The sequence below is a fragment of the Nycticebus coucang genome, chromosome 7, assembly GCF_027406575.1.
Source record: "Nycticebus coucang isolate mNycCou1 chromosome 7, mNycCou1.pri, whole genome shotgun sequence".
NCBI lineage: Eukaryota > Metazoa > Chordata > Mammalia > Primates > Lorisidae > Nycticebus > Nycticebus coucang.
Window position 1 is genome coordinate 722,894 of NC_069786.1, and position 21,979 is coordinate 744,872.

The 21,979-nt window shown below is 43.0% G+C and overlaps 2 protein-coding genes across 3 annotated transcripts in view; one reads left to right on the forward strand and one right to left on the reverse strand.

The window, feature by feature from the left end:
* The window catches only part of MCPH1 (microcephalin 1), a 219,724-nt gene that overhangs the window by 59,729 nt on the left and 138,016 nt on the right, over positions 1 to 21,979 (reverse strand). The window lies entirely within an intron of this gene.
* ANGPT2 (angiopoietin 2) overlaps positions 17,803 to 21,979 on the forward strand; it is a 59,729-nt gene continuing 55,552 nt past the window's right edge. For both annotated transcript variants that reach the window (XM_053596662.1, XM_053596663.1), the window contains exon 1: positions 17,803 to 18,567. In XM_053596662.1, coding sequence (XP_053452637.1) covers positions 18,280 to 18,567 — 288 coding nt within the window. In that variant the 5' untranslated portion in view covers positions 17,803 to 18,279. The remainder of the gene's footprint in view (positions 18,568 to 21,979) is intronic.

Genomic DNA, 21,979 nt, shown 5'->3' on the forward strand with positions numbered 1-21,979 from the left:
GCTTATGCTTAGAAACATGAGTTCTTCCACGCCCCACACCACGGATTCATTGGTCCCTGTCAGTCAAAACTGCCAGAAGGAATCTAGGAAGTTTCCTAAACATGAGTTTTATTTGGGCCTGTGGGCTTTGGGGCACTCGTGAGATCGCTTCTGTTCTGCCATTTGCTAATCAACTACAGAGTAGTTGTGTAACTAGGGACACAGGTTGATCCAACCTGTTTAGCAGAACTGTGCTTAAACACAAGGACTTCCAGAATCAATAAATCCTGTTGGAATATGACTGTAGTATTTGGAAAATGCAAGTAGGACAGGACGACTGTGTTGTAGTCACTGTAAAACAATCACTGCTGCTGCTGCTGCGTACACTGTCAAATTCTGGGAAACATTAAGCAAAGTTCTGACCTGCAGTGTGAAATGCTTTATAAGATAACCCTTTAAAACTTTTTTCCTCCCCTTGTTATAATGGTCATTTAGGGTTACAATGAATTGTGTTCTGGTTACAGTACTTTCCAAAAGTACTGAATATGCAGCTAAAAGGACTGAGACAAGTAGAGATTAAAATAAAAATGAATTAGTCTAGTCAGAGTTCTTTTCACAATAATCTCCATCCGCTATGTCTCCTTTTAAATCAGTTGAAATGTATTTAGAGGGTGACTTTTGTTTGCATTAACTTCTAACTTTTTATGGTTCACTAAACCCCAGATTGTGATATGAATATAAACATTTCATGACGAAGAGGAATCACATCTCAGATGGGTGACAAGCACCAGATGAACTTCAGAGATCCCCCCGAAGCTTCTAATTTTGCAGTGTACATATATACGTACCTATAGATAAGTATATATGTAAAATAAATATACATTTTATTTATTTATTTATTTATTTATTTTTTGAGACAGAGTCTCACTATGTCGCCGTAGGTAGAGTGCTGTGTCATCACAACTCACAGCAGCCTCAAACTCTTGGGCTTTAAGCAATTCTCTTACCTCAGCCTCCCAAGCAGCTGAGACTACAGGTGCCCGCCATAACACCTGGCTATTTTTTTGTTGTAGTTGTCATTGTTGTTTGGCAGGCCCAGGTGGCATTTGAACCCTCCAGTCCTGGTGTATATGGCTGGCGCCCTAGCCACTGAGCTACAGGCGCCAAGACAAACAAATATATATTTTAGATACAAGGTCACCCAGGCTGGAGTGCAGTGGCATCATCATGGCTCACTGCAACCTCCAACTCCTGGGCTCAAGCAATCCTCCCATCTCAGCCTCCTGAGTAGCTAGTATTATGGGTTTGCATCACCATGCCAGGTTGATTTTTTTCTTTTTTGAGATGGGATTTTGCTTTGTTGCCCAGGCTGGGCTTGAATTCCTGGGCTCAGGTGATCCTCCTGCCTTGGCCTTCCAAAGTGTGGGATTATAGGTGTAAGCCATTATACTTGCCTGTAGTATTATTTTTAAAGTGTGTATTGATTTTGGCATCAATTGTGACTTTTGATTACAAATTCAATGTGCCAATCTAAAGATTTCATTACAGACAAGCCTGGGGATTAGCAAGAGTTTTTGAGAAGTGACCATGGCAGGAATGTCAGAAGGGTTTGAAGGTGACCAAAGATAGTTTTGGAGGCAGCAAATGTTGCTGAACAACTAACGCATCCATGAGACGGGCCAGAGTTTCAGAGTCGACTCAGATGTGCACTCTGAATCTTGAAATGACCAGAGTAAAGCCTATCCACCTGGAGTAGTAAGAATTCAGAATTTAGGACTGCAGAATTTAGGTACAAAGTATCAAAGAAGATGAATCTTAAAAAGAAACACACAAGTAAACAGATGAACAGGTTTCCATAACTCCAAGACCGGGAAGCACCATCAGCTGCCCCTTCTGCGTCCAGTAATCTTGTGGGCCTTTGCCATAGATGACTCTGAGAACTGTCCATGAAATGTAGGATTGCCCTTATGCCCACAGGCTTCATTCTTATCATCCAGCCCTCAGTACTCCATGCTCCTCCTGTAGGCACTGAGAGGTCCTTTTCCAAGAACTCTGCCCTTCATTCGGTGTCTCATCTGAAAGACTTGTGCTGACTATGCTGGACGAGTCTGCTCCTTCCTCCATCATCTTGACTCCTCCGGCCAGCTTCATGTTGACATTATACGCACGCGCACTTGGCCTCCTCCCCATGCTAAGGCACCGTGCACATCCCCGTCTGCAGGGATTTTGTAGATTTTAGTACTTGACTCTATACAGCCAGCACATGGCAAACACATGAAAAGTGTTAAGCAAATACTTGCGCACGTTTTTGTGCATATTTATAACATCTGAGGAACACTTCACGGGTCATTTCAATTACTGCCTATCTCAATCCTTTCTCTGTGAATCCTGTTTCACAAAAATTCTTGGGCCCCTAATATTCATCAAGGCAGGAGTTTACCAAGATGAAAAGTAAAAATATCTTCAGAAGTTTTAGTTTCCTACAGAATAGGACCACACTGAATGCCCCACAGCCTATTATGTGCCAAGTGACTCGGCGCAGAATTTCAGAGCACAGAATCTCATGGCCCTCGGAGAAGCCTTTGTGGAAAAGTAAAGCAGGATGTGAGGATGAGAAAGGCTTTGAAAAGCAGAGGCCCTTGTGGTAGCAAAAGACTCTAAGAAAAAGGCCCAGTGGGAACAAAAGCCAGAGCTGAGCACAGTGCACTGGCAGAAATACGGAGCAGAGCGCCTGACGGTGGAAGTCAGAGAAATAATGAAACTGGGACGATGCCACACAGAGAAGGGCTTGAATAACAAAGAATTCCAGACACCAGTGTCCTCGGACAGGGACTCGATGGCAATGCAGCACATGGAGCTCAGAAAGGTGAGTTTCAGTGCTCTCGTCCTTGAGCTGAGTGGGGAGTTCACAGAGTTTACCATATTATCAGATACAAGCAAACAAAAATAACATTAAAAGATAAGAGAAGGAAGCCGGGTGTGGTGGCTCACACCTGTAATCCCAGCACTCTGGGAGGCCGAGGCAGGTGGATTGCCTTGAGCTTAGAGATTCGAGACCAGCCTGAGCCAGAGTGAGACCCTGTCTCTACAAAAAAAAAAAAAAAAAAAGCTGGGCATTGTGGTGGGCGCCTGTAGTCCCAGCTACTTAGGAGGCTGAGGCAAAAGAATCGCTTAAGCCCATGAGTTGGAGGTTGCTGTGAGCTATGACACCATGGCACTCTACCGAGGGCCACAAAGTGAGACTCTGTCTCAATAAAAAAAAAATAATTTTATAAAAAAAAAAAGATAAGAGAAGAAGCATGGAGGAATGAAGAGACCATGAACTTAAAAGGACTATGTTAGTCCAATTCCAAGTGTCGGAGTTTAAATAATCAAATATGCAGAATGATGGATGTGACGCTGTGGGTCAGACTCCGTTTGAACTCTAGCTCTGCAAAGTAGTAACTCTAGCTCTACTCTGTAACTTTGCTAAGGGCTAGTTTCCTCGACTGCAGAATGAAGCTACCTATACCCAGAAGGGTTACTGTTAGGACTGAAAGAGATCCTGAAAGTAAAATGGCTGATAAAAAATCGTGACCTATGAGCACTTCATTGCGGGCAAATGCTCGCCACGCTCGGCGAGTCCCAGCTGTGAGGCTGTGCTGCAGCATGCTGGCGCCAGATGCGACAGGGAGGGTGTCTGAAGCGATTCCCACTCAACATCTTTTATCTCACCCACTGCCCATCCAGCAGTCACGGAGCTGAGGGCTGAAGGTCACTTAAGGGAAGCAGGGACCAGATGCTGTGCTCTGAAAGCTCGTGCCCCTCAAGTTCATATGTAGAAATCTACTCCCCAGTGTGCTGGTTCTAGGGGGCGATTAGGTCATGAGGGGGAGTCCCCATGAATGGATTAGTGCTGTTACAAAACGGGCCCCAGACGGCTCCCTTGCTCTCATCACCACTCGAGGACATGGAGAAGGTGCTGTCCAGACACGGCATCTGCCCATACCCTCGCCAGACACGGAATCTGCCCATAACCTCCGAACTTCCTTGTAGGAATGCTGGTATTGTACAAACGCCAGAAGATACTGCTCAGTTTTCACATGGGATCCTGATGTTTAATAATAAAAAAATGGAAGAACAGAGAATGGTTGCTTTAACCTCAAATCCTGCATCCTTTTTGATTATAATCATCACATACAGTTCAATAGCTTTCCTTGGCTACACAGTTACAAACAGCAGCACAGGAGCAATGGATTTCTGGATATAAACACAGACCAGGGGTAGATCCATCCCCTGCTGAGAAGGTTAACATGCAGTTCTTCCTTGGTTTCACAAAGAGTGGTTTCAGGACCCCCTCATATACCAAAATGCACAGATGCTCAAGTCCTTATATAAAATGACACAAAATTTGTTTTTTTTTTTTTGAGACAGAGCCTCAAGCTGTCACCCTAGGTAGAGTGCCTTGGCATCACAGCTCACAGCACCCTCCAGCTCCTGGGCTTAAGCAATTCTCCTGCCTCCGCCTCCCAAGTAGCTGGGACTATAGGTGCCCGCCACAACGCCTGGCTATTTTTTGGTTGTAGCCATCATTGTTGTTTGGCAGGCCCAGGCTGGATTCAAACCTGCCAGCTCAGGTGTAATGTGGCTGGTGCCTTAGCCGCTTGAGCCACAGGCGCTGAGCTATGACACGATATTTGCATATAACCTATGCATATCCTCCCACATGCTTTAAATCAGTATTTTGTCAATGTCATTTCATCCTTCAAAAAGCCCATCAATTATTGTCATTAGACACCCAGGGCAAGAGGGTACAGGCTAGCCGTGCCAGCGTGGAGAAGTCAGAAGTATAAGTGAGTTCTGCCTACCTCAAGACACAGCTTACTCTCGGGCAGTCTTGATCCCAGGGCCAGAGTTTTCTGCCCCTGAGACAGCCCCAGGCCAGATCACACAGCTCTCTACTTGCTCTGGGCAGCTGGCCCAGTGCTAGGATTCTGGGTCCTGTCTGCATAAAAGCCACGTGCTCTACTCCATTAAGGAGCTTCCTATTCCAAAGGAGCTAGAAGCAGCTCTCCTGAGACCAGCATCCAAGTTTGAACTGTATTAGCTGCCACCTGCCTTTGGTGTTGAGAAGTGGTACATTTGCTCAGCCCTTTCTTGAGCCTGTATTTGCCACTGAGAAGCTTTTGGGAGGCCCTGCTTAGCCTTCAACTCCCCCTTCTGTGGACGATGGTACTTCTGAAATTGCAGTCGGCTTCCCTGGCTGACAGGTGCCAACACACATCTTCTCTGCAGAGTTCTGTGTTTGCTGACTAACTCACTATTGACTATTCTATTTTCTCCAAATTACTGGCATTTTGGTAGTAATGAAATAGTCTATTCTGAAAAAAAGGGAAAAATCAATTACATAATTGGTGAAATTTAGACTGTTATAAAATGATCAAGTATTTTCCTCTTTTAATCATTAAGGGGTTTAAATGAGAAGCATAGAAAAGTTGGATATTAGAGATTATGTTTTGAAAATAGGCATATTTTTAAGTCTTAACTAAGCACATTATGAACAGGGGTTTCCCAAAGTTTTAGGCTCCAAGCCTTGTTGTTCTCTCACTTTTCTTTTGCCAACTAAAATGTTGTTTATAATTGATACTGGATAGCGAACAGCTGCAGGTTCTGGCTGAATGTTTTCCTAGAAATACCAGTTTGGGAAGGAATTTCCACCCGTTTCCCTCTCCCATGAGCTGTCACAGTGGCCCAGGCTTGTTCTTCTCACAGACCGTGGTCCACATGTTTACAGGACAGTCAAGTGTCTGGGAAACAAGGCCAGCCCGGTATTTTTAGCTGTTGGTGAAAGGAGAGATCACTTCTGATCTACTCAGCAGGGGAATGAGGCTGTCCCTAAACATGGCAGGGAAACCCCTCATTTCAAATTCAGAGACGCAGGAGATACTTTGCTGTCTCATGGGAGGGTCCAGAGGCAAAGGAGACCTGTTTCCCATGACACTGAGACTAAGAAGGGTTTGACTTTTCTTGCAGCTACTTTGGAGGTAGGTGGAAGACATAGATTCTGGATTAATTAGGCTTTGGATCACTTAGATAGGTGGTGAAATTAGCAAAAATCACCTAATGATCTTTCATTGAAGATTCCCTAATTTGCATCTCTTGTACAACAAGCAAAATCTTTCACATTTATCAAACCGAATAAAAGAAAATCAAAACCAGCAGGATTGTGCTCAGCTGCGTATTAAACATAGGTCAACACCACAGTTTTGAGTATATTAAAAATTGTCCTGCCTTTAATAAGCAAAGATCTACCATCGTGGAAGATATTCAAACACAAGCCCTCAGCTTACGGCAGCTATGCAGTAGAAACTCTAAAGAGGTCTGAATAGGGGCATCAGGAAAAGTGCATATAACCTCGGAAAATTATCTTAAAAGACAACGCTTTCTTCTGATTATTTAAGTCCTAGTACATCTATTGAACAGTCATTGGGTCATTTGTACATTCAGAACATGCGAGTGTGCATTTGATGGCTCCACTGTTCCAAGCTGCTGCCTCTACATTCAGTCATGTGGTGGCTCCAGGCTGTGGGGTGTGCGCAGTGGTGGGGAGACAGGCCCTGCTCAAACTCTGTCTGCAGCACCACTGCAGTGTGGAGAGCAGAAGCCCTGTGCAGAGAGGCTGTGGCCCAGGCACCACAGATGCTCCAAGGAAGCAATGTCCAGCCACCAGGTTTAATTTGTTCATTAGTCCAGGCAGCGTTTATGACAACTTCACGGCACTCTGGCCACTTCTACTACAGCCTAAACCCAGGATGGCTGGGGCTGTCGGGAGTATCCTGCAGCTCCTCCAGACCACGATTCCAGGGGCAGGACTTTCAGGCTCAGTGGTGAAGGGAGGCTCGTCACAGCAGGCAGCTGAGATAAATATTTTGCAGAACGGGAGAGGGCCTGCACTGGCTTCTCTCGGATTTCATTGTAGATGCCACTGCTTTTGTCCGAGCAGGTGCAGCGGAGATGAATGCACAGATATCCTTCTAAAACAGGAGCAGCAATCCAGCATGGACCACCCCAGACTACTGAGTCCACAGTCAGTGGAGATAATGAGCCATCAGCAACTAACTTCACCACAATGCTGCTGCAGAGGCCAAGTGCAGGCCCGAGGTCACCCAGCCCTCCCTGGGTGACAGAGAGCGGCATCTGGGATGGGCTGCACGCAGGTCAGTCTCACACAGGTTGACTGCAGGTAAAGAGCCTCAGGACTTCTAGGAAACAGTTTTTGTGCTGCAGTATGAATCTCTGCATAGTTATTACCATCATTAAAACCAAGACCTCCTGGACTGTTCCCCCCCCCGAGGTTAAACAGGAAGCATAAGAACCAGAAGACTAAAGTGTTTGGTGGAGGCTGTGTGGGACCAACATATTTTAACTTCTTTTCTGTTACTAATTTTTTTGGAGGCTGTATTAGTTTGCTAGGGCTGCTATAACAAAGTACCACAGATTGGCTTAACCACCAGCAATTGATTCTCTCCTAGTTCTGGAAGGCAGAAGTCTGAGATCTAGGTGTGCAGTAGGACTGATTCCTTCCTGAAGTTAGGAGGGACAATCTGCCTGAGGACTCTGCCCTGGCTTCTGGTGGCACAATCTTTGGCGTGTAGAAGCATCACCTTGAAGATACCAGTCACATTAATCAGGGCCCTCACCATCCCAGGATGACCTTATCTTAATAAATTACATCTGCAACAACTCGCCTTCCAGATGAGGATTAGGACTTCAGTGTATCAAACACAGTAAGTTTCTACTGTTTGGGGTTTCCCAGTTTTGGTCCTTTGATATGGCAACCCTAGGAAACTGATATAGTGAGGATGGTTATTTTATAAGATTTGTCTCATAGTTTCCATATATGAAGTTTGTGCCGTCTGTTTTTGCTATTTCTTCGTTCTGATTTTTGCTAATGGCACTGTGTTTTCTTGGTGCTTATTTATTTTTGCCTGTTGAGCTGTTCATTTTCCCTGGGAAAATGTAAGACTTCTTTGAGGACTGTCAGGAAGGTGCATTCTTTCAGAAAGGTTCCCATTTGCTTCCACCACAAACCTGAGGTGGGGGAAGGGGTTTATATTTCCAGCCTGGGATCATTTTGGAAAAGTTTACTGTGTTTTTTTCTGACCACCTAATTTGTGCTGTAAGACTAAAAAGGGTACACTTAAAATTCTCAGGAATGTGTTTCCCTTTCTGGTTCTACATAACATCAAGGTGCATTTTCTTGCATTCATTTGGAGAAGTGGGGATGGGCGGGTTTCCTTTTGCTCCACCTGGACCCTGCAGACACAGTCCCCCTGGAAGGCTGCTTCTCCCTGGACTCTCCCATCTGTGTGGGCCCTGGCCCTGACCCTGACCTTTGCCTTTTGCCTAGACCACTCAGGCCTTGAAAAAGTAAGCTCAAGTTTGTAGGTTTGGCACATGATTCAGGACAAAGCTATTTAATATTTCACTTGACTCCTGCCTTCATTTAAATTTGGGCCTGACATTTGCTTATTTTCTTGTGATTTCAATGATGCCTCTCCCCCCACCCCCTTTTTTTTTTGCAGTTTTGGCGGGGGCCGGGTTTGAACCCATCACCTCCAGTATATGGGGCCAGAGCCCTACTCCTTGAGCCACAGACGCTGCCCTCAATGATGCTTTTTAAATAATTCTTATTTTACCCAGCACTTTTAGTTGTTTTAAGTGGAAGAATCAGTCCTAATACTGCACTATCCCATCACTGGAATCCCCACAGCCCATCAATCTAGGAGGCTTACTGACTGTGTGCTAACATTCTCCAGCCCCGTGTTACTATTCTGGCTCAGGCCACCATAATATCTGACCTCAATTACTGCAGTAGCTTCTGCTCTGTTCTCCCTGCCTCAGATCACATCTCCTCCACCCTCCCCTCTACATGGTGGCCTTCCCTGCCTCTACTGGCTTTATGTCCCCTCAGGAAATAGTCCTAAGGAGACTCTGGGAGCTGCTTCCAGGTGGCACCCCAAGGTCCAGCACTTCCTCTCTTTGTGTATTTAAGTTCCATGGTCTTGTGTGTATATATATATATATATATACACACACACATATATATTTTTAATTGTACAAGCCATTTGTTGGCTTGGAATATCATTTCCCTCAGTTTTGGTCTCTCCATTTGGGGAGCTAAGAGAAGGGCGGAGAATGTCTTTTTAAATGAGTAAACAATTCAGATCTATATACACATTGAAAGCATTCTTGCTGCTCACTTAGCCCCCACCTGGCTCAGGAGCTTCCCTGGGTATGTTCCTGCCTGTGTTTTTGCAGCACATGTGGAGATATCTATCTGCCCCAGCAGACTGTAAACTTGCTGCAAGGAGGACTGGGCCTCTGAATTCACTCCTTATGAAGACAGGCAGTACAGATCTCTACTTTTTTTTTTTTTTCTTGAGACAGAGTCTCACTCTGTTGCTCTGGGTAGAGTGCCATGGCATCACGGCTCACAACAACCTCAGACTCCTGTACTCAAGCGATCTGCTTGTTGCAGCCTCCCCAGTAGCTGGAACTAAAGGCTCCTGCCACAATGCCTGACTAGTTTTTCTATTTTTAGTGGAGACAGGGGTCTTGCCCTTGCTCAGGCTGGTCTCCAATTCCTGAGCTCAGGTGATCCACTCACCTTGGCCTCCTACAGTGCTAGGATTACAGGTGTGAGCCATGGTGTTCTGCCAGCCTGTACTTTTTCTACCATCACAACAGTAGAAACATCATCGCTGCCAGAGGATACAGAAAAAGCTCATAGCCAGGTGTTAAATGAATGCTTAAAAATATGTTTTTACATGTATGTATGTGTGTGTGCATTTATGCCTAATTTCTGCCTCTTTTGAATTAAAACTGTAAGGTATTCTAGGTTATATTAACTTTAATTAATTTAGGCCCTAAATTACCTATCATTTCTCTTAATTTAATAATGACATGAATAGTTTTGCCTGTCATTTTGGTTATAACACCAGCAGAGGGAGACAGTGAGTAGTATAAGTGGGTTTGGTATTTGCATTCTCAAATGGGTACCATTTCTTGCAGACTTGTTTTAATTTTTACTATAGTCAAGTAAGACTTTCTGATTCATAAATTAAAAAGGTTATTTAAATATGCATCAGGATTTTGGGGGAAGTAATTTTTTTACTAGAATAGTTCTAGGCTTTCAAAAATCACTATTGAATCTTTTTTCTTGAGGGAAACAGATGTGAGGAACTCGGTACCTTATGGTGCCCTCTCTTTACAGTCTTGGTACAATTTACTTCATTTTATTTTTCTCTTTTGTATCTGTCTTTCTTTGACTGTAGACACTTTCCTTGAAATGGAATACTTTGAGGGAGTACAGTTATTATTATGGAACACGAAACAAACTGAGAGAGCAGTTAATAGAAAAAGTGGAGACTATACGTATTAGATTATTATGAAAAGCTCAAACCATCACCGGACAACTATAATTCATGAGGGAACAAAAATGACATAGAGTATTTTTATATATGTAAATCAAACATCGTTCTCTTTTATGCAGCTAGAGATTATGTCCTAATTAGACATAATCCATAACTATTTATTATGACTCTAATACAATCCTTCAAAAACTATTGAAGGATTCATATAACTCAAAGATCAAGCCTAATTTCCCACAGGAAGATTTTTTTCATGTTAGGTCAGCCAGATGGACGGGAATACCAAAAGAGCCATGTGCTTTTTTTACTTTTTTGACATAAGCAATTTTATTTATGTTAACCTATAACCAAGAGAGATAATATATCTTAATGTAAATAGCGCAAATGACATTTATATCTTTTAAAAAAAGTTCTCCCAATAATTAAGATGAAAATTTTATAGATTTAGATTAAATGAGGACTAATCTAGTTGGCTAAGCCACTTTCTTTCAAGTAAATTCATTCTGTGAGAAATTTAGATAGTTTTTTCGTAGAATTAAGGTTATGATAAAAAGACGGACACATTTTTCAGAAGGAATAAAATCTGAATTTCCACCATTTTGCTGAAATAGATTTGGGAATATTTGATGTAAATTATAGGTAATAAAATCTACCTCAATATCTAATGAAATATTGTATTGGTCAAAGGAAAGATTTTATTTGACTTAACATAGGTCATGGGTAAAAGAATAAACACCAACATCAATCCATTGGAAAAAATGTTTAGTATCTTTTTCTACAGGGAGAAAACAGTACACAGAATTACTGGCAAAAATATTATCAGACTACTGCACTCATCTATTGTGTTAGAGTTTTAGCCACTATCTTTTTAAAGTTGTGACTTGTATTTTGAGTTTTTTGGCTTTCTTTTTGATGGGAAGATAAAATGTTCCATAAAAAATATTAAGAAATGAAAATATTTAAAAATCAAATGGCATATGAAAAAACATAAATACAACAAGACAATTATATACACTAAAATGTTCCTAAAAATTCAAGGAATTTATGGTGAAATCTTAAACATTAGATATTATCCAAGTTACTAGTAAATAAAAAGTTATCCCTTTCAATTCCTTAAGATAACATAAAAAGTGTAGCTTTAAAACAAAAAGTTTTTTCAGCAGATGACCCCCACCCCCAGTTTATGGCATTGCAAACTGTAAAAGATACAGGAAACTTTTAAGTTTCTTTAAAGAAAAATCTTTTCTTTTTCAATGTCATTCAGACGTAATTTCAGAGTTAACATTCCAAGCCCCTGAGAAGTTATATGAATAATAAAGGTTTTCTTATATTAATAACTCTGATCCTTCCCTCAGTACTAACCCACTAGCAACTAAATAGGTTCTGTGGGTCTGTGTCAAACAGAAGTTACACAGCTGCAAGGAGAAAGATAATCGTCAGAGATAAGGACCTGGCGATGGAGGCATCGGTCCTTTAATGCCCGCACTTACTCAATCTGCCCAGGAATGAAAACACAGCGGGTAATGCAGGGAAGCGGCTGTTTCCCAGGAAAGGAAACTGCCTGAAAACACATCTGGCAAAATGCTTTCTCTTCCGCTTTGGCAGATGCTTATTTTAACAAAATATACATTTCCTCACCTCTTACAAAGGTGAATTCTATGGAGCCAATGTCCAATTCTAAGTGGATGACATTTCATTTGTACTCTAAATACATTGGGCCGGCTATTTCATGTCAAATGCTGTATTTAATTGCAACTGCAACAGGAAATTGTGCTAAACTGGGCATTGTACCTCATCTCAGAAACTTTCTCTTCTAAAGCGTATATCACAGGGGTATAGCTATCTACATTCGACGAAATTCAAGAAGAAAAAAGGCAGAACAAGCCTTTAAACCAAAACAATGGGAAGATTCACAGAATGTACATGTAAAAATTTAACTGATGCATTTAGACAACATGTTGGATTTCCCGAGATCTTGTCCTGAGCTACTGTGTAACAATTTGACTTTGATTCTGCATTGATGGATTGCACTTGTAACAAGATGGTCTGTGTCCACAGATGATGCAGCCTGTGCTGGGGTGCACGGTGGCTTCCACATGAGATGCGGTGGCTCCAGCTCAGGACGACCAAAGGCCACACTCAGTCTTTGGCAGTAAAATGGACTCTGGGATGTGAGTGTGTGCAGCACAGAGAGGGCAGCTGGTGCTAAGTGGTGATTCTTGATCCTCTCCAAAAGAGGCTGAGTTTTGCCATGTTAAAAATTAGGGTAAAATTATTGCTTTAAATTCTCCTTAAATTCCTCACCTTCAATATAAAAGAAAGATAGAGATGCCCTTGACTCAGGGAATCTTGCCCTCTCACCTGGGTTTCCTCATCTGTGGGATCCACCTCACACGTTTAGACACGTGTGTTTATACTTTTCTTCCTTTTCTTCTGTCCTTACAGTAACTTGAAGGGGCTTTCCTTGGGTACTTTTTCCAAATCCCATGGCTGGGAATTATTTTTTGTAGCATTCCAGATTCAGAGTTTTATATTCATTCAACTTGAGGAGCAGCTCTGGAAAGTAGTAACAGTTGATGCCCCTCCATTTTCTTTCCAAATGGCTCTAGACTGTGATTGTGGTTCTTCAAATTCAGTTCAACAAATATCAAAATGGAGCAGAAACGGAGCTCTCCTGCGTGTAAGAGCTGCAACCTGTGTCACAGAGGTGTGTAAGGGAATCACTATGGTAGGGGCCTGCTTTCAGAAAGTTTTTTTTGGCAGTTGTGGCTGCTTCTTTAGTTCTCATTATTACATGCAATTTTAGGTGGAAAAAGTGGCACAAATAACTTCTTTTCTAATAACAGTTGTATATCCAGTGAACTTTCCGATGGTTTCTCTATGTAATGACTGAGGTTTATTGAGCCGATTTTAAGCCAGGCATAGGCAGGGAGGGAGGAGATGGCCATGATGTTTTAAACGTCCATCTCAACTCCAGCACGCCAGGTGCCCGGAGTCCTGAGCGTGCCCATCTGAAAATGGCCAAAGTCAAATCAAAACATCCTGTCTCAGCTTCACTTTTTAGAGTATTTCAGCACTGAAACTTCTTCATATACCAACATGGCATTTACCAAAACTTAAGGACAAAAACAGAACAAAACAAAACAAAATAAAAAATCCCTGCTCCCAGTGGTGATGGTGAGAGGAAAGTGGACTTGGCTGGGTGGGTGGGTAGGGGAAGTGGGATAAGCAGGAGACTGGCTCAGGTGAGCTGTCCGGGTCTGATAGAGAACCATCCCAGCACAAACGATCCTATGAAGGCAGGTGCCAACGTGTTTTTTAATCAGCCACGGCTTTTCAAAGCTTGCACCTGCAGAGTGCTGTCAGGAGTCTCTGGGTCTCGGCTCAGGCTGGTGGTCCCACTTCCATCTTACTAGATGCAGCGGAGGTCACGCAGGCTGCTCGTAGATTCCATTTGGCAACCCACACCTGGCGGCTGCCCCACTTTGTGCTGATTTAAAGTTGGCATCTGTTTTTTTGGTTTCTTCCTTCTGTGGCAACAACACAGACTGTTCTGGGGGACCTGAGGCCTCTGTCAGGCTGTCAGGTCTGACTCACAACCCCGACAGCAGCAGGCCTGTTGGTCTCCTGGGGTGGGCAGAGAGGCCACAGACATCCTTTGGTGTTAGGGTCTTTGTTCACAGGCCAAAACGAAGCAGAGATTTCTTGTAATGTTGATCTCTTTCTTTAGGGGTGTTGGTAACTGGTCTTTTTAGTTCTACAGAGAATAAATGGGAGCCTCTGAAATGTCAGCTGATGACACACAATATGGGGAGAAAACAAACGTTAAGAAAACGACAGTGGACACAGCTGTTCTGCAAAACTATAAGGAAAAAACATGGTGGGCAGGAAGGGTGGTTTGGGAAGCCTGTAATAGTATTTCTCATTTTATTGCCTCATCTGCTTCACACTATCCTCTCTGCAAGTCACTGAAGAAGAAAACCAAAGATTTCCCATAGTTAAGCCTCATAAGAAAGTGTAGGGAGGGGGGCGGCGCCTTTGGCTCAAAAGAGTAGGACACTGGCCCCATATGCCGGAGGTGGCGGGTTCAAACCCAGCCCCGGCCAAAAACTGCAAAAAAAAAAAAATGTGCAGGGGGTTCTAAGCTGCCTTTGAGCCTCTTCCCCTGTGGCCCGGGTGGGAGAGAACATTAAGGCCTGGCCCAAAGCACACCCATCTCCAGGCTCCTTGGAGGGCCTCCTGCTGGTTCTTGCAGCGGCCCGGGCTGGTGGCCGTGAGACCCTGTGCGGCTGCACCAGTGTCTCTGCTGCTCCTGCGGTGTGGCCTGTGCTCTCCACTGGGCCCTCCACTGGGCACTTTCCCAGCACTTCTTCCCCACATTGCATTTCACATCCAGCTTCAAAGAGGCACTTTCTTTCTGGGCAACATTCCTGCTCCTTTCATGAGCCCCTTTCCTTGACCTGTCTCATGCTTCCCAGTTCTGAGAGCTCAGGCTGCAGAGATTCCCCTGTTTATACTGGCTGCGTGTAGTGGACGGCCTTGCTGACCACTTCCTAGTCCCCCAGGTCCTAACTCAGAGGTCAGCAAACTACAGCCCATGCCTGGTTTCTAATGGTCTATGAGCTAAGAATGAGTTTTACATTTTTAAATGGTTGGGAAAAAAATCTAGAGAAGAATATTTCATAACGTGTGAAAATTATGAGGAAGTTAAACGTCAGTATCATGCACAAAGCTCTCCTGGAACCCAGCCCTGTCTGTTCTCTTACACGGTGTCTCACAGCTGCTTCTGTGCTGCGACAGCAGAGTTGACTGGTGGGGATCAGGGCGCACAGCCTGCGGAGCCTGCACTATTCACTACCTGGCTCTTTACAGAAAAAGATCACTGGTTCCTGGTCTGCCTAGAGCTTCTCCTGACTCTCTGGTTCAAACAATTTTCAATTACAAATCTACAAAGAGCTGGTCCTTCCATGTTCTGATCTGGAGGGGACCGGGTAAGGACAGTCCCTCCAACTGCACGCAGGACCAGGGTCCCAGAAGCAGCACTGTCTCCCTTCTAGGTTTACTCACAGCTCTTTCTCTTATCGCATCCTATTTGTTCACGGATCCCTCTCTCACCCCATTAGCTTCTGTAGGTCTGAAACCCAGCTGTATCCATCTCTCATCTGGAGCCTTGCGGAGTGTCTGATACAAACTGGTAGACAAGACATCCTTGCGGTATGTCCTTTCCTGTTTGTTTCTTTTAAACCACCCTATTTGCCTGGAAGACAGTTGAATGATTTTTTTTTTTTTTTTTTTGAGACAGAGCCTCAAAAGCTGTCACCTGGGTAGAGTGCCTTGGCATCACAGCTCACAGCAACCTCCAGCTTCTAGGCTCAAGTGATTCTCCTGCCTCTGCCTCCCAAGTAGCTGGGATAACAGGCGCTCGCCACAATGCCTGGCTATTTTTTGGTTGCAGCCATCATTGTTGTTTGGCGGGCCTGAGCTGGATTCGAACCCACCAGCTCAGGTGTATGTGGCTGGCGCCTTAGCCACATGAGCCCAGTTGAATGATTTTTAAAACCACATATGTAATGTTAGTATCTTATAATATACTTTTTCAAACAGGAAATAAATTTTGAAGAAAAAGCTCGCACCCTCTGGTACTGTTTTACATTCAAGCAGAGAACAACACAGTTATACTAATTGATGACAGAAGAACTGATTTCCATTTAATGGAAAGTGCCTATAAAGACGTAATTAATATTCCTATACAAAACTTAGGATTAGAAACTCTACAAAGAAAGGATGAGGTTTGGGGAAGCTCAGCCAGTGCTGGAGGCCGCGCAGAGTCAGGCTTTGGCAGAGGACTAGGCTGGGCTGGTGGGCCACATGCTTCCCTGTGGTTCGCTGTCTGAACAGGCACATTTTCTTCAATGTGTTTCCTTAGTGGAAACCATGCCCCAGGAACTTGGTGGAGTCATACCGTTTCTCCTACTGTGATCCTTCTCGTGGGTGCATTCTAGCTTTTTATACAGTGGAACCCTTTCTCCAGAGATAGCTGTGCTCTTCATTCAAATATTCAATAACAAGATCTAGGGACGGGTTTACTAACAATGTAGTCCTGAGTGTGAGTGACAGGAAATAAAAATATCTATGATTTTGATTGATGAGAAAGACACAGATATTGACACTTGTTTGTTAAGTATTCATGGAAAGGCTGTACTTCTGTTAGAGCTTAGTGAAAAAGATATTTTTCCCCCATCTAAGCTCATGAATCCTATGAATTCTGCCTATGGACCTCAGGTTCCCTGTTGTAGAGGTAATTTGGGAGAAAGTCCATTAACAGGAAGAATTTATTTGCAGTTCTAATTATGTCTCCTGAAAACAGATCTAAAGAAAATCAAATTCAATGTCCAAAGTCTGCATTGACTTAATAATTAAAACCATCCCTCTTTAATCCTCTGAAAGATGGTCTTGCATAATATAGATTGCTATTTGGCTTTCCTGGGCAGACATGGTCCATTAAGTTAGTGTACCAGTTAGTCCGCACTTACCGGGAATAATAAATGTTATACCCTGAGATATAAACAGATCATAGCAAAGGCTGGAATTTTTTTCCCTATGTATGCTTGGGCTGGTGAGTTAATATGTTGTTATAAGTATTAAGGTTTATTTGTTAAAGGAAGTAACTCACCTAACCCATAGAACTGAAGTAGAAAAATCTTGGAAATTAACGCAATGCCTGAATTTTAAAGATAAGGACATCAGAGCTTAATCAAAAGGGGAGTGATTTGTCTGGGTAATTGATAGTATATTAGAAAATTATGAGATTTGAACAATGCTGATACTATAAAGAAGTTTGTGTTCCCCTTTCGACCCTTATTTAAATTCTGATTTCTCTACTGTAATTTACTGAATTATTAGTCAGTCTAGTATAGTTTGAGTTTATTTTAAATATTTAAGTGGCTATTTTGTTTAAAATAAATGTCAGAGCTCAGAAAACTGATCTTCCTAGCATGATTTAACAAACCAAGACCTTCCTAACAAACTTCAAAAATGAAAATTAACTTAGCTAACAGTTCAGAAATCAATTAATACGAATGGAACTGTTTTTCCTTATGAAAAGGCATAGAGTTTACAAGAGCCAAACTTCTTCCTCTTTATTTGTAATAACAAAAATAAACTGAAGTCCTGACATACTTGTAGTATTTTTATTCCTAAAGGAAAAAACAGGAACTTTCATTGTACTTTAAATTTAAAGTTACTACCTCAGATATTTTGCCAGCTTAGCACTGTGAAATCAGTTTCAGACAAAAGAGACCAATTGCTCTCTCTAGGAAATACTTAATTAGGGTGGTGCCTAGGAAATGCCCAGGGGTCCTGTAACTGATCAGTGTTTCCCAGAGGCTTCTGCACTGTCTGAGTCCTGGCCGGACCGCAGGCGCTCTGCTCTGATTTTTTCCTGTTGCCTGGCTAGTGACCCCCTACAGGAAGATAACGGGTAAGCCAGGAGGGCGGAGCAGTGCGCTACACACGTCTGGCTGTTCTTATCAACTTATCATATAAGGAAAGGAAAGTGATTGATTCAGATACTGACACTGTAGAATCTGGGGAGAGAGAGAGAGAGAGGGACACAGGAACCTGCAAGCTGCTCTGCAAAGCAAACGCAGCCCTCCCAAGTGAGCAGGACTGTTCTTCCCACCGCAGTCTGACAGTTCACTGCATGCCGGCAGAGAAGACAGCATTCCAAACCAAGTTTGCCACTGGAAAAGGAGGGAAAAGAAGACTTTCATCGATGCCCCCAGTCATGGCAGCATAGCCTGTGTTTCAGACTGCCGCTTGGGACTCTGCACTCACATGTGCCTTGAGGTTTGCTAAGTTGGTGGTTTATTACCCGAAGAAAGAAAGAATGTGGCAGATTGTTTTCTTTACTTTGAGCTGTGATCTTGTCTTGGCTGCAGCCTACAGTAACTTTCGGAAGAGCATGGACAGCATAGGGAAGAGGCAGTACCAGGTCCAGCACGGGTCCTGCAGCTACACTTTCCTCCTGCCGGAGATGGACAACTGCCGCTCTTCCTCCAGTGCCTACGTGTCCAACGCCGTGCAGAGGGACGCGCCCCTGGATTATGACGACTCAGTGCAGAGGCTGCAAGTGCTGGAGAACATCATGGAAAACAACACGCAGTGGCTAATGAAGGTAAGAAAAGTCCAGTCTGACTGTGGGCACAGCTGGTGTATCAAGACTGGGTGTTGGGTTTTACCAACCAAAAAGAAAGGATAAAAAGGATTAGAGCTGCTGGTTGCTGGTACTATGGAATGAATGACCATTTCTTTTATTCTATCCCAGGGTGTAAAGTGGTCCTGGGGTGAAAAGTGAAAAGAATTATTTGAAAAGGATGCCAGAATCAATACAGAAAATCTCTAAACTTAGAGCCCTTTACTAACAAAGTAGAGGAAATACACTGCTCTGTAAAACTTGTAAGCTGTTGAGTTTGTTTATGTCGCTTAAGCTCAGCAGCACCCATTCCCAGGGGCGTCCTAAACTGGCCCCAGGCAAGTGAGGGAGGCTGTGAACAGCCTGGGAGCCAGGAAGAACATGATAACCATGGAGGGCCGACACACAAAGGATGGAGTAAAGTGCTTTACCAATTTCCTGAATTTATTTACTGAAATAGATTGTGACTCTTGGTAAATGAGAGGAAATTAAATAAAGCAGACCTCATATTTCTCAGAATCTCAGGGCTCTGCCCCCAAGGGCTTGCCATCTGGAGACGAGGGCACATTTCCCAAGTTCCCGCAGGGATTCAGGCTGCAGCCCCGGCACTCGGTTCCAGCAACTGGCTCTGAATGCATCCCCACGTGGGATGGTTGTGCTCAAGTTAAGCCGCAACAGGACGGCTCGACAGTTTGTTCTCCTGGCTGAGATGATTCCACTATTTCATAGACTTTTTATAGAAAGCATAACCAAAATAGGATATTGAAGGCTCTATTTTTCCTTCGCCAGTGATAATTTTCACATGTAAGCATGACAATGATTTGTACAAACCCCCAAATGACCCTGGAATTTTATTTATATAGACTATGTATATGTATCCTAAAGGAAGTTTAAACAAGACGTGGCAATCGATTGATCAGTAAATATTGTGATGACATTACATTCACAGGGCTTACTTGGCAGAGAATCTGGTCATTTTAAAGCCACATAAAATATTTTAAAAGTTAGTGAGTCTTATTTTAACAAAAGTATAATTATTCTCTCAATCCTTCATTTCCCCATAAGCTTTTTGTTAGGATACCTTATCTTAATCTCAGAATAGCTCTTAGATCCTAATCTGTGTTTCTCATTAACTTCCTACCTTCAGAGAGGAAACAACTAAACTATTACTTGAGCCATATGCCTGAATGAATGGATGCTCCCAGCACCACTGTTCATTGTGACAAGGGGGGGAGATCACTTTAAATCAAAGGATAGAAAACAATAAGACTTATCAAAGGAACCTAACAAATATAGATGTGAGAATCATTAGTGATGTCTTTAGAAGCTCCTGGCTAAATTCTCCACTAACTCTCTCTCCTTTTTTGACTCTCTGTAGTGTGCTTTTGAAAATCTCTGATAATTCACAGACGTGCAAATAATAAGGCTAAGCTTCAAAGGTGGGCAGCAACACAGGTTAAAGTGTGTGGAAAGCAAACTGTATCCCAAACATCTGCTTCACTCAAATTTCCGATTTCTTTGTAAATTGTGATGCTCAGGTTTAATAACCTCCCAGGGCTACCCTGGCCTGGGGAATGGCTAACATAGCCTCAGCGAGGGATACAAGTCGCATTGTAGTAAACATTCTAATCTGCCTTACCAGCAAGTCAGCTCTAAAATAAACACTCAGGAAACATGAAAGAATGTTTGGCAATGCTTAATTGTACTTGCTAAACTAAGGCCACGTTAGGTGTACCTGAAACCCCATAAACAAGCTCCTATTTCTTTCTTAAACTACCCCCTTTTTCTGGGTCTTTGAGACATCATTTAAGGATGGAACAGGACAAGGAATTTTACCTTAGGTGACCACATTTTCTTCCTTCCAGGATCTATTAGCAAATATTTGAACAGTAGTAGCACAAGGGTAATTCAAAAGCCCTACTTCAGCTAAATTCTGTTTCACCAAGAGTGGCTTCATGTTTATCTTTTTGTGGGCTCAGCACCTGTTCTTCCTGGCCTGTCTCAGCGATGTGCAGAGAGAGGCAATTGGTGCTCACACTTCACTGACAGGCGTCTGGCTTGGGAATGAAAGTGAGAAAGCAAATATGAAACCTGCTTAGAGTGATTAAATGCAGCCTCTCTGTTTGCTTTTCTCTTCTGTGTTCAGTCACCTGTGATAATAAACGCTGCTCTTCTGGTAAGGACGAATATCCCGGTAAGATACAGGAGCCACATGACAGAGGCTCAGCGTCGCAGCTTAACATCTTTGGTTAGATTAGCATAGAGAGAAGCACCACAATTCTGTGTTTTTCACTGTTTTAACATATTTCCTTTTGGGCTGACTTTTTGTTGTTGTTGTTGTTGTTGCCATATTTCCTTTCTCTCTCTGATCAACTAAAAATGAAAGAAAAAAAAAACGCACAACAAAAATAACCCCCCAAAGCACTTAAGTTTTAAAGACATTTAAAAACTTGTCAGAAAATAAAATAAAACCAAGCTTCTGGTTAATTTAGGGCAAATGAACAGCAGTTCAACTTCTGATTGGTAAGCCCAACCTGATCTTAGTCTGAGAAAGCTGTTTTGCACATCGCAAGATCCTCTTCGGTCCCTTGAACCTGTTAGGGAGAGGAAGCCTCAGACTTTGGCTGCAGAGGGACATGAACGCTGGCACGGCTCCCTGGCTGGGTGGCGATTGCACAGGGAGGAGATAACTCCATCATGGTTCGTGTACCAAACCCACCACGATGACCTGAGAGGCCACTAAGTGTCACATTTCCCCTGCTAATCCTGCAACTGTCCTAAACCTCTTCTTGGTGACGTTAAACAAATACTACTTTATAAAAACTCAAAACAACCTAGCAGAATGGAGTTTTTTTTTTTTTTATAAGAGGAAATATGGAAAGGAAATAAACAACTATTTTACAGTGATGAATGAATGCCTTATATTTTATAAGCAGCTGCAAACTCCATGGACACTCTAAAAGAGAATGATTTGAAAAATAAAGCTATTGCCTATTAAACTAATATAAAGCTGATGTAAACATTTCCTCTGCCATCTCACTTATTAAAAAAAGAGACACAAGTACAGGCTGGAAACTGTAAAGTTGAATTGCAATCCTTTCTTTAAAAGTGTTAACAATACATCCTTTTAATAAGGTATGAGAGTGACCGCTCACTGGCCAATGTGCAGGAAGTAGTGTGGTTATGCATAATTCCTGTCAGTGGGAAAGGCTGAGGACTGGAAGTGCACAGAGAGCTCCGCTCACCAGACCCACCCCGCCCTTGCTAGGGCCTGCGTGCGCTAAAGTTTTATCATGTGTGGTTGCAAAATGATCCTTGGCTGTGTATCAAAAAACAAAACAAAACAAACAAACCCCCCGAAAACCTCAGAGCTTGGTTCATTAAAGGAAAGAAA